This window comes from Arvicola amphibius, chromosome 4, assembly GCF_903992535.2.
Source record: "Arvicola amphibius chromosome 4, mArvAmp1.2, whole genome shotgun sequence".
Classification (NCBI taxonomy): Eukaryota; Metazoa; Chordata; class Mammalia; order Rodentia; family Cricetidae; genus Arvicola; species Arvicola amphibius.
The window spans coordinates 3,547,147-3,560,231 of NC_052050.1; the positions used below are offsets into that span (position 1 = coordinate 3,547,147).

At 53.2% G+C, this 13,085-nt stretch overlaps 1 protein-coding gene across 1 annotated transcript in view; it reads left to right on the plus strand.

Moving 5' to 3' along the window:
* Positions 1-276: 276 nt before the first annotated feature.
* Timp2 (TIMP metallopeptidase inhibitor 2) overlaps positions 277-13,085 on the plus strand; it is a 48,801-nt gene continuing 35,992 nt past the window's right edge. The window contains exon 1 of the mRNA XM_038326201.1: positions 277-619. Coding sequence (XP_038182129.1) covers positions 490-619 — 130 coding nt within the window. The 5' untranslated portion in view covers positions 277-489. The remainder of the gene's footprint in view (positions 620-13,085) is intronic.

Sequence of the window (13,085 nt, forward strand, 5' to 3'; positions counted from 1 at the left end):
CGGGGCTACGTGAATGTGGGCCCAGCGGGCAGTCAGGTACACAGCGCGCGTGGCCCTGTGGCGCAGTGTGCCAGGTGGTGCGGGAAGCCCACAGCCGTGCCAGGCTGGGCACAACAAAAGCCGGGGTTCTGGGGAGGGCTGGGCGGCGCGGGAGGAGGGCTGTTGGGAGCGCCCGGCCTGCACTGGCCGCCAGCCACCGAGAGGAGGAGCAGAGGATCCTCGGAGCGCAATAAAACGGCGGCTCGGCCCGAGCCCGCAGCAAACACAGCCATAGAAGGCAGCGGTGGAGCCGAGCCGGGCTGCGCTCGCTCGCCGCCCCCCAGCCTCTTTCTTCTCCGCTGGGTGCACTGCCCCGCGCCCTCCCCTCGCCGCTTCCCCCCTAGACAAAGAGGACAGAAAGTTTGCGCGGGGGAGCGGGCCAGGTGAGGAGGGGCGTGCCCGGCCCCCCAGCCCGCGCCACAGCAGCCGGACACAGGCCCCCAGCGCGCCATGGGCGCCGCGGCCCGCAGCCTTCGGCTGGCGCTCGGCCTCCTGCTGCTGGCCACGCTGCTGCGCCGGGCCGACGCCTGCAGCTGCTCCCCGGTGCACCCGCAACAGGCGTTTTGCAATGCAGACGTAGGTAAGCGGCTGTACCCGGTTCGCGCGGCCCACCTCCCTGCCGGTGCAGCTGGCTGGGGCTCCTTCTGCCATCCTGCAACTGAACGCCCCAAGCGCACTTTCTCCCCCCCCCCCCAGTTCCCCCGTTTCTCTTTCTTTTCTCTCTGAGCTGGGAGATGCTTGGCGACCTCAAAATTCCACCGAAATTCCGCAGCAGCTCCGGCCCCAGGAAAGGGAGCCAGGGAACGCTTGGGTGTTGGCAGGCGGCCTCCCTGGGATGCCAATGCTGGGGGCGGGGAGTAGGGGACACGCGGGGTGCGGTGGTTAAAGGACTGGAAACCCCGGGAAGAAACTTCCACAGGTGAGGGGGTGGCTGTGTGAGGAGGGCTTCTCTGCAGCCATCGGGGAGTTTTTGCGTTTAGCAGGGCAGAATGGAAGCCCCCTGCGCAGATCCCATGAGCTCAGAGGGACTGAAGAAAGCTGCTGGAGTCCACTTCCCTGCTGCGTGTCCCCTGGAAGGCCCCACCACAGGGCCAAGCAGGGTCCAGAGCCTGAGTATTTGCTGCTGTTGACTCCCCCCCCCCCGGAGAATGTACACACACACACACACACACACACACACACACGCACCCACGCGCGCGCACACACACACACAGGGGGTCTGGGGGTTGACTTATTATGATGATTATGAGAGTCATGGGATTGTATGGCTGCTTAGATTGCCCAGCATGTATGTTACCCTCAGGACTCCTTGAACCAAAGAGTGGGTGCTAGCTGGCCAGGTAGGAGGTACATAGATAGTGATGTGGTCCTGGAAAAACTGGGAACAGTGGGAGGCTCCACTTGGAGTTGACCCCCCAAGGCCTCTCCAGCGCTGGGCAAACTCCCGTATTCAGCAGGTGAGGTCCTGGTGCCTATTCCACCTTCCCTGCGGGTTTGGCTTTTATGTTTCAGCTGTCTGAGTATCCTGTACCCCTCTCCCACACAGACTGAAGCCAGTGCCTGTTTCTCCAGGTGTCAGAAATACCCTCGTGAAGCCCTTTTCTGTGGCTCCTTGCCCCACCCTGGTTAGCTCTTTGGAGGGTGTTGAGCTGATCTTATCTCTGGGGCTCCTTAACTCAGTCTACCTGGGCGTAGGGCGTGAGGTGTGTTTGTGGAGTGGTTTGCAAATACAGTCTGATTTGAGGGAAATGGGATCTTTTGTCCAGTTGAGCTATGACGAGCAGCAACATTTTGGGTTGAGGAAGTCCCTTCCAATGAGGGGATCATTAGTGTGTTTCCTCAGTGCCATTCTTTGGGGGTACGGTTGTGTAAGGCCCCTTTGTAGAGACCTCACTTCTGATCAGCAAGTTGTAGGGAACTCAGAGAAAAGGAGCAGGCAGGACTCAGTGGCCTGGTTCACAGGGGCCTGGTAGGAAAGAGCTGACTCGTACGCCCACACTGCTAGCTGCAGGTCGGAGAACGCTTAGACTCTAGCCCAGACAAGGTAGCACCAGGCTGGGAGCTACATTAGTCCCGTCTGGATCAGAGGTCTGATGCCTCTGTGCCTAGAGGCCCCTTCCTGCCTGCACATTGCTCTCCTCTGCCTAGATTTCCCAGCATTGCTGTCCAAAGCATTGCATCTAAGTCACCGTGAAGCCAAGACTTTGAATTCATCCCAGCACAGTGGCCCAATCCTGTAGCAGAGCTGTCTCCTGAGGCTGTTGGGACAGATGACCACAAATAGGTACCCCAAAGCAATGGAACTGACTGTCTTGTGATCCAGGAGTTCCAAAGCCTAAAATCCAGATGCTGGTAGGGCTGGTGGCCCAGGCCTCCCTCCCAGTTTGGAGGGTGGCACTGCGATATTCCTTAGTGATTTTGGGGGGATAATGGATGAGTCCCTTTCTCTTCTTGTCTATATCCGGCTATGCCCCCTCTTACAAGGACACAAGCCAGGACACAAACCACTGGATTCAGTGTTTGTTTGAACCCATTTGACTTGATTACATCAGCAGAGACATCCCAAGAGGGTTATATTCATGGGTCTGGTGGTTGTGGACTTGTAGGAGGGACACTGTCAACTCAGCACAACCAGGGTGTCCTGTGTTAGCCCTACCCACTCCTCTCAGGATTGACCAGCGTGGACTGGAAAGTGGCTGACATCCTAAGGTAGGGAACTGTAGTGAACCCACCCTGCCAGTATTGGCCTGCTGCAGGGTTCTGTCCTGGAACTGATACAGATTTGTGACTTGCTCAGAGGGGCATCTGGGACTGGCTGACGTCAGAACTGCCCATTGCTCTCTCTTGAGTTCCCAAGCTGATACGGAAGATCTGGCTCAGACTTGAGCTGCTGTTGTTTTGAAAGCATCTGATTTTGGATACCCAGAACCATGATCCAGGAGCCTGAAAAGGGTGCACGTAGGGGGTTAATAAAAGCTAGCTTTTCCGGTGGCTGCTACGTGCACACAGTCGAGCTGCCTGGCTCAGCATCTGACCGGGAATGGATTCCTAGGAGGGATCTCTCTGCCAATGGCAGGTCTGGAGCTATGGTGGGCAGAGAGAATTGTAACACTTCTTATGGAAGGGATAAGAGAAGGCTGGCCCACTCTTGGAAGGCCCCTGTCTCTGTACTTTTGGGTCAGGACACATAGGACATGTGTCTGCATCCTGGCACTGCTCAGGAACTGGTCTGATTCTCTCACCTCCTACCTCAAGCCATGGAACCTGGAGTGACCGAATCCAATGAGCTACTTGGCAGACTCCGACTGCATTGACTGCTTTCTGGAATCAAGGGCATTCAGGAATGGGGGCGGGGAATCCACCCCCTCTGCTCAGGTAGTGAGGCCTGAAGCCATAGTCAAGACCTAAAGGACCACCAGGTATGGTGGGTGATCTAGGTGAAGACATAGTGACTTTCTGTGGGGCCTGTGTGTGTTTGTGTACATGGTAATGGAGACCAGAAAGGTAGGAGTGGCCACCCCAGAAAGCATGTAACACTCACTCAGTAATGACTCTGTCTTTGTTGACTCGTGTAAAAGCAAAGCAAGGCACTGCCAGGCACTGTGAGCTTTGCAGGACTTTGGTGGATGGTGGCTCTCTGCCGAAACTGCTGGCAGCAAGCTCTCTGGACCCCCAGGCATATAGTTCTCATACTGGATGTGTCTGTCTCAACGAACAAGTCCAGAGTGGCTGGCTCTGCGCTATGGGGATGTAAGGGAGAAATGAGCCACTAGGAAGAGGAAGCTCTAACACCAGTGCAAGGGACTGCAGAGGTGGGTTTAAAGGTTAAGTAGGCACATCAGAACCTTGCCAACTGCGAGCAGGTGACCAATGGAAGGTCTAAAGAAAGTCAGACTTTGCGGTTCATGAAGTGATGAACTTGCCAAATTCAGGGGGTAAGCACATAGCAACTTGAAATGGATTTGCAAGTTACAAAGGGGAAGGATGCTGATGGCTGCTGAGGAGGGGGCTGTGGGAACACTTTGACTGGTATCCTGGATGGAGATATTCTGTTGGGGAGGGTCTGGGATCTGAGTCGCTGGCAACTCCCAATCTTGGAGCTATAGAGGAATGATGTGCCAATCAAGCAGGGAGGTGTGAACCCTCCCATACCACACAGCTGAGCTCAGTGAAAGCCAGTGACCTGCTCAGGCCTCTGAAATTCCAATCTCCTGGTGTGATGGTCAAGTGCTCCCGCACTGGCCTGCAGATGGACTGGATCTCAGCCTTCCTTCTCCTCACCTTAGTTTGGGCCTCCAGGTGGCTTTTAGCATGAACTCTAGATGGCTATTTAGGTAGGAGGAGCAGCTGCCTGGATCTGGTAGGGGACCTTAGCCTAATGCCTAAGGCTGTGGACCGCTTGCATTGGAACACATTTGAGAGATGTGTTTCACCACTCCAGGAATCTCAAGGGAAGAGAGAGAGAGAGAGAGAGAGAGAGAGAGAGAGAGAGAGAGAGAGAGAGAGAGAGAGAGAGAGAGAGAACAGCAAGGAGAGAAACGAAAGGAAGGAGAAAGGTATGGGCAATCTGGCAGATGGAGGAGAGATCATACAGGAGGCAGGAGTCCTTTCCCAGCCCCGGAGCTAGGCTCAAACGCTTGCAATGCATGCTCCCCTGCTTCTGGTCACGCACAATGCTACTAGCATGCACACACACACACCCGGGACCAGGCAGCTCATGGCTAGGATATTTCTTCAGAGGGAGGAAATGAGACATAGAGCATAGGCAATGTAGAGGACACAGACCAGGAAAGGATGCTCGAGGCACAGCTAAGTGCACCTTGATGGTGTCAATCGGAGCATCCTTGGTGGATGGGCTGGGTTGAGATGAGAGAATGGTAGGTGCACAGTGTCTGAAGAAGCGGCAGGAAGTGGCTGGTGCAGATTGGGGTCATGTGTTGTCACTCTGACTGGTCACATGGTGCCTTCTGTCCAACAGCGTATCCACAGCGAGTCCCCGAGGACACATAGGCTGTAAATTGGTGGCCAGAATCATCAACACCTGGAACCTGGGTGTGGTCATTGGGATTTTTAAGACTGTCCAGGCAATTCCACTGGTGTTCTGCCCATGCTGGTGCCAAGCAGTGGGGTCCCCAAGGCAGTGTGACATCAGCAGAGGTTAGGGAGGGAGTGGTGAGAGTCGTGTTAATTTCAATACAATGCCTAATGGTGACCTATCTGATACAACATCTAATGGTGACCTATCTGATACAATGTCTAATGGCAACCTCTCGGATGAGAGTGCTTGGCCGGGGTCTTGGTTTGGTTGCCAGGTCTGGATAAGAACAGTGAAGCCTATGAGTGTCCCCAGGTGTGGTGGAGGGGAATTCAGCAGATGAGATGCCTAAGGTGCCAGGAGGAGAATTGGTCAAAGAATAGGGAAGATAGTAGATTTCTGGACCAAGCGTGACCAATAGGCTCAGTGTGTCAGGAGAGGCTGTGATGTAGAGCCAGCAACTGCAGTCCTCAGCTGCTTGGAACACATTCAGCTGAATACCCCCACCCGCCAGCCTGAGCTGGCTGGGATCCATACAACCTTCTGTCCCAGCCTGCTGGGTCTCTATCATTGCTCAACTGTGCAGGAGTAGAAGGGGACTTCCACACAGTGAGTGCTCCCTGATGGGCTGTGTCGGATGGGCATGTCAAAGCTTTGGGGTCCCTCAAAAGGCAGATTGGGAGCATATTCTATCATACAAATTGAGGGGTACCTTTTTTGGAGACATGGTTTCTACGTGCAGCCCAGGCTGTCCTGGAACTAACTCTGCAGACCAGGTTGGCCTCCAACTCAGAGATCCTCCTGCCTCTGCCTCCCGAGTGCTGGGACCAAAGGCTTGTACCACCACCACCCTGTGAGGGGTAGCTTTATGAAGAGGGGTCTGTATATGTGGATGTCTTGGAAAAGGAGCCCTTCCTTGGTAACTGCAACTGCTTTTCTGCTTAGATCTTGATCAGTTCTGGCCAATCCTGGGTTCCGAAAATGATCTCAATCCAGTGTATGGAGGGCGTGGTGTGGCTGTGTGACTTAGACTCCAGTGGGCCCATGTGGCTGTGCAGATGTGTAGCTTAGACACCCATGGGCTCAGTGTGATTGTGTGGCTTAGACACTTGAGCCTCTACACCCATGTGGCTATGTGACTTAGAAACCCTCGCCCCTCCACCGTGTGGCTATGTGGCTTCGCTGCCTGTAGGCCCAGCCTGGCTATGACTTAGACACCTGCTTCTCTTGTGGTTTATTCCTCTAAGCATGTATGATTGAGTAGTTACTTTTGGGTTGCTGACCACACACAAAGCTCTGGGCAGGTGCTCCAGGGAATTTTCAAAGGGTTAGTCAGCCACACAACCGTCTTGAGGGAAGTGAAGACTGGAATATAGCACCTCAGTGATCTTGCTCATTGCCTCGTGGCCAACAGGAATCTGTTGGATGGGGGGATTAGAATGGAGCTCTGGGCAATCCTGAGGTGTGGATCTTATCAGCCAGATAACTCTCTAGGTTAAGGGAGCTGCAACAGAGATGGAGTGGTCTGGGGCAGTTGAGGGAGCAGTAGTTGAGCTGGTTGAGAAAGTGGATGACTTGGGGAAAGGTTACTGAGCCTGTGGGAAGCAGCAGGGTCTGGGGTCCAGTCAGTAGAACCTGGGGAGGCTTGGTTAGACACTGTGCGGAGGCAGGAGCCTGTGGGGACAATCTAGTGAGCCAGGGGGCAGTGCCAACACCTGCGCTTGGGGTAACTCTATGGATGAAAGGAGCCTTGCGGCTGAACACCCACCCCCTCGAGTGGGCAGGCAGGTGTTTCCTAGCCTGGTCAGATGGTCAGGTGGACAGGGCTTTGAGAGTTCTGTTGGGCTGTGGCCTGGATGAGGAAGTGCCCAGTCAGCTCTTTAGCAGGCTGTGGAAAATGTCGGGGGAAGGGGGCTGTGGAGAGAACAGGAAATGGGGGAGGAGCCAGTAAGGGCGGGGCGCCTGCGTTTACAGCAAAATGTGGCCAGAGGCTGGTTCTGCCCAGAGTGAAGGCCAGAGACCAGCTCCACGACCTTGGATTTGAGTCCCCCACCTCTAGTCCGGTCTCTGAAATGGAGACAGTAACTCGCTCGCGCCTCTCTTAGGTGGTGGGTGATGGAAGGAAGAGGCTAACGGGATTCAGAGCACAGCCTGCTGGTGGTGGCAGCCAGGCCATTAACACTGAGCTGGACCTGCCTCTCAATCCTCATTAGCTCTCAGGCAAAACTCAGGGCTGAGATGCAGGTATCACAAAGTAGAGAAAACAAAGAAGAAACCTGATGTCCAGGGGGGAACAGGTGGCAGCCAGGGTCCTGGGAGGGAAGACAGGTGACAGGGAGAGCAAGGATGGTGATATGTTGGAAGAACCACACCCGCCCCCCGCCCCCACCCCTCCACTTCCTGATATTCGTCCCTCTTCATTCACTTTGTCACCAACCCTTTTGCATAGGATAAAATCTGAGGCCTGGGGCTGACAAAATGGCTCAGTGATAAAGGAACTGCCGTGCAAACCTGGAAACCTGAGTTCAAGCCCCAGGATCCATGTAAAGGTAGAAGGAGTGAACTAACTCCACGAAGTTGTTCTCTGACTTCTACATGTGTACCACACGCAGTCACACACACACACACACACACACACACGCACGCACGCACGCACGCACGCACGCACGCACACAGCAAAATCCCCAAGACCCAGGCTGATAAAGGAGGGGGTTCATGGCCCTGTGGGTAGGAGACGGCTGGATGGGAAGCAGTTCAAGAGGAGTGTTTCTAGGTTGGCACCAATCCATACCTACATTGACTTGGGAGTGGTCTCTGGGAGCAGGCTGGGGTTCCATGAATGATGCATGTACCATGAAGGAGGGATGGAGTGCCGTGTGGCAGATGATTTCACGAGGTTTGCCTGTCTGTTGGCAGAGACTTGAATGTGAGCTTGGTTGTTTGCTGTGGAGATGATTCATATCTCTGATCCAGAAACAGGTCTGGAGTGGGTCAGTTCTACAAGCCCAGGTGCAGCCTTTATATGGAACGTGGTCACTCAGTTCTTGCCCAGTGTGATACCTGGTTTTAACATGTACATGCTTGGGATCCATTTTAGCAATAGTATGGAGTGGACACCCAGCTCAAAAAGTCAAAGAGTTCTGCCACCTGACCTGGACCAGCAGATCATTCTTCAGTGATGGGGTTCTCATCTAAGGAGATGAGAAGATAAGGAACTCAGAAAGCTGGGCTCGGGAAGTCTCATGCCAAGCAAGTTTCTTATGAAGTACAGCATCTTAGATACTCTTTGTAGGTGTGTGGGGGAACCGGACAGAGTCAGCAGAAAGCTCTTATACAATGAGACGCAACAAGAAGCTAATCAAGCAATGTTGCACAATGGAACACATGACTTTATAGATGGGGTACACAGCGGCCATGGGACTGATAACTCCAGTCTCAGGATGGTTGGGTTCTCAGGATCCGAGATGGAGCTCCCCCAGGGCCCTGGCCCCAGACTCTCACTAACTCTGCCACATGTATTCCTGGTTTTAGACAGGGGACCTTCTCCATGCAGCAGGACCTCAGGAAAAGCCTTAGATCGGACCAGGCCTCCGCAGCCACCACCCAGCCTGAGGGTAGGACCCCACCATCAGACAAGTGGGTAGCTGGCTTCCATCCTTGTTTTCAGAGGCAGCTACTGAATTGATAAATTTGCTGACAGTCCCCTGGCTTTTTTTTCTTAAAAGAGTGTGTGTGTGTGTGTGTGTGTGTGTGTGTGTGTGTGTGTGTGTACATATGTACTCTGTAGTCAGAGGACAACTCTCAAGAGGTTGAGCATTCCTTCCTCCATGGATTGGCTTTTAGGCATTGCCTTGAGACCTCTGCATTTCTCTGTCTCTGACAAGGGCTTTGTTTGTCAGCATCTTTCATTAGTAAGGTATGATTCAAGCTTTGTACAGATCACCCCATTAAAGTGCGCAGTTCATGGGAGCTAGAAAGATGGCTCAGGGGTTAAGAGTGCATACTGCTCTTCCAGAGAACCTGTGTTTGGCTCCCAGCATCCATGGCAAGTGACTCGAAACTGCCTGTAACTCTAACTTGGGGGATCCTACACCCTCTTCTGGCCACTGTGTGTCCCGCACTCACACGCACATGCGCACGTACATATACGTCATGAGTGTTTAAAGAATGTGGTTTAGTAGATCCTAAGACCCTTCCAAGATGACTTCTGTCGACTTCAGAGCACCCAGAGCAAAGGTCACCTCATCTGAGTCTTCCAGGGTAGCCTCAGGCTGTGCCTTTTCCCAGAGGAACTGGTCCTTCCCTGTGTGTGACAGTCACACTGCTCCGGGACATCTGGTGCAGTCTCACTGGTGACACAGCTCCACAGAAGACAGCTGACATCCTGACACTTTCTGGGTCTCTTTCTATAGTTGGCAAAATTACTCCCATTGTTGGACAGACCACCCATTTTAAATAAAGCTTTATAGAGATTGGGCATTGTCTGTGTTGTATTATACAGCCACAGCGGGGGTTGGGTGAGTATGGCGGAGATTATTTAGACCCTCAAAGCCTGAGTCCTCAACAGTCTGTCTTTCGTAGAATATTCTTTTTTCTCCTTGGCCTCAGTGATACGGGTGCAGGTTTCTGGTTTGTGTGGCATGGTATTCATCAGGTTACCTACTCTGTAATTTCCAGAACAAACAGGATGGCTTGAAAAAGGATGCCTGTGGGGCCATTCTCCAAGCTGACCCCGAAGCTGCAGTTAAGTTCCCCCAGCCTGCTCTGGGCTCCTAGGAGAGGGGAGAGGTGGGAGGGAGGCTTCATAAGAAAATCCTGGTTCTCTGTGCAGATTTTCCTGTGGATATAGAGTCCTGGCGGTCTCGTCAGTGTGTCTTGAGATCCGCATATGACTTGAGACTTCATTTGCCCCCTTTCCAGCCTGCACTTGCAGGTGGTTTTGACTTTCCTGACACCCTGTTGGAGTCTAACCACCTTCTGCAGAGACAGCGGAGCTTGTTGTGATAGAAGCAACCTTCGCCAGGCACCTCTCGTCATAACTGAGACCTGGCTGGGACACCGACCTGCTGGTTCTTTTTTTTTTTTTTTTTTTTTTGGTTTTTCGAGACAGGGTTTCCCTGTAGTTTCTAGAGCCTGTCCTGGAACTAGCTCTTGTAGACCAGGCTGGCCTCGAACTCACAGAGATCCGCCTGCCTCTGCCTCCCTAGTGCTGGGATTAAAGGCGTGCGCCACCACCGCCCGGCGACCTGCTGGTTATTAACCAAGGAAGTGGGAGGTATCTGGAGAGGCCCTGACTTTAGAGCCGCTCAGCTGATCCAGTCCCTACTCTGTGCCTCTCAGGGTGTCTAACAAACCCTGAGAGTATAGTAAAGAAGGCGTTGACAAGTCAAGTTCCGAAAGGTGTCCCGATGGGCTCCACAGATGTCAGCCCCACTGTCCCCTTCCAGGAGTCTCGCCTCCTGGGAAACCTGTGGCCTCTGCCCAGAGGCTATGGGTACAAAGGTGTCAGAAGAGGCAGTCTCCCCTTCGAGCTGTGGATGGGAGCACACAGTGACTCTTTTTCCTTCGGGAACATTTGAACCCAGCTTGGCTTCTCTCTGCTCCACTCTCGGGTGGAGCAGGAAGGTCTGTGACTTGTCCACGGTCACCAGGACAGTGGCAGGGCCAGGAGTCCCTAGAGACTCAAGCAGGAGCAGGTTCCCGACTTTGGATACAAGAGTGCTTGCTGTTCCTTGGGGGAGAGGAGCAGGAGGCTGGGTGTCCTTGTGGAGGCTTGGTGACAAAGATGTTGTGTCTCAACGTACGCCTTCTGGAGTCTCCCATGGGCGTGCTGGCAGAGCAATCAGGATTATAAAAATAAGCCTGTATCCAGGAATTTTTTTTGAGAGAGAATTGGTAACAGACACCAGTAAGCATTTGGTCACAAGTTTATTCAGTCTTGCTTGTCTGGGGAAAAGGTTAGAATCACCTGGATGTATAGTACATGGGGCCATTAGTAAGTGCGGCATCAGGTGTCCTGCGGGTAACAGATGAGGCTAGTCCTTCACTTGCTGTGTGGTGTGAGGTGAACTCGGGACCTCCTCCGTGAGCCACTCTAACACTGAGCATGCCTCCCCCAGCCTGGCATGGGTAGATATTTTAAATTAAAATGTAAAAGTGAGGACATGTGAGGGAATCAGATTCCTGTTTGCAAGTGCATTTTTCAATTTCCTAAAATGGACTTGATTATACATGGATTTTTTTTTTAAGTTGGTACTTGCTATGATTGCCTAATAACCGGCAGACATCACCCAGACATTCTCTAGACCTGACCTGTCCTGGCCGGTGTGACCTGTGTTGTTTAGCAGCGTGGATATTTGGGGGTTTCTGTTGGGGATTTTTTTGTGGGTGTTGGCCAGTGACCCTCATGGGGCCCACCTATTGTCTGGACCTCCTCAGCACAGGGATTGCCAGCATGTGTCTCCACCCTCATCTCACCCCCTCCCCACCCTAAGCCTTTTCCATTCTGCTGGAGCTCTAACATAGGTCCTCCTGCTGACCCAGCTAGCTCTCGCTCTCTCTCCAGCTCCCAGCCTGCCTACTGGGTTCATGCAGAGCCTGCGGCTCGTGTCGGGAGAGCACAGGTGCGGCAGGGCTGGGTGTGGCAGCATCACCATCGTTCTGAACAGACCTAGAGAGGGGAGGAATGGGAACTGGAAGCCGTGAGCAGTTTGGGGCAGGCCAAAAGAACCACCTATCAGGAACTACCAGAATATTCTATGTCCAGGCCCTTTTCTCTGGCTGAAGATGTGAGACGAGGGGCAAGGAGAAAGAGACACAAAAGCCAGTCCCAGGGCTGTATCCATGAGTTCCCCAGAGAAACAGAGTCAACCAGGAGAGAAGGCCCAGGGTTTGATACGGGAATGGGCTCCCACTGTGATAGACTGCAAGCCACCATTGCAGGCCAGAAAGCAGGGATGTGGTTTTGTCTGTGTTCAAAGACTGAAGAGTGAGGTGGATGGAGAGAGCCTAGAGTGCAAAGGATGGGAACCAGGAGCCCCAGTGCTGCAGACAACAGATGAATGTCCACGCCCGAGCAGAGAAAAAGTGCTCCCTTCTTCTAGGTCCTCAAGCTTGCTCAGGGTAGCCCAGGAAGCTTGATTCAAAGCTAATCATGTCCAGAAATGGCTCTGGATTAACCAGTTTGCTGGGTACCCCTTAGCTCGGTCAAGTTGTCATAGAAAATAAACCATCACCAGGGTGTGAGAATGAGGAACAGAAAAACAGGAGGCTTTGGTGGAGAAAGTCCCCCTGTGGTCAGTGGCCCCTCCCAGAGCTCGTCCAACCCAGTCAAAGCCCTGGGTTCCAGGATCAGCTGTCCTGATCCTATGCTCTCCAAGAGTCCCACACCTCAGCTCACTTTTCCTCGATAGAGGAAATGCTTGATTCTTTATCAAAGCCACATTCCGCAAACTTAACTGCAGTCCAGTGGTCTCGTTTTTAGAGGATGTTCCAGCCCTAGAAACATAGTCAAGCATGTCAGACCTTGAGTTCTGTAGGGTTATGAGTGACAGAGGGGGCCGGAGCTAAGATTCCTCCTTCACCTGCTTCAGTTAGAGTCCCCAGAGCTGTTGGGAAGTAACCAGTATGCCCTCTGACCAAGTCCAGCCAGCGGCTGTCTCTACGGAAGAAGGTGTGGGAAGAATTTGTCCTTGAGACCTTGAAGTCTGTCATCTTAGTGTTCTGACAGCTAGGGTGGAGGGAGAGGTCGTAATGTTGTCAGCCTGGGGGAGGGAGGGTGCCCTCCATGCCTCTGTGGCTGTGACCTGAGAGTTTCTGTATGGCATGGCCTCTGTTTGTCAAAACCTCTTCAAACAGACACCTCCAAAAGGCTCAATACCACGGCCGCTTTAGACAAATCTGTGATTGCTTTTCTCCCCTGAACCTTTGTCCTCTCATTGGTCCATCTCTATCCCTGACCTCACCCCTGCGGATGATGTCACAGCACAACAGCTCTGCTGTCCCCATGGCA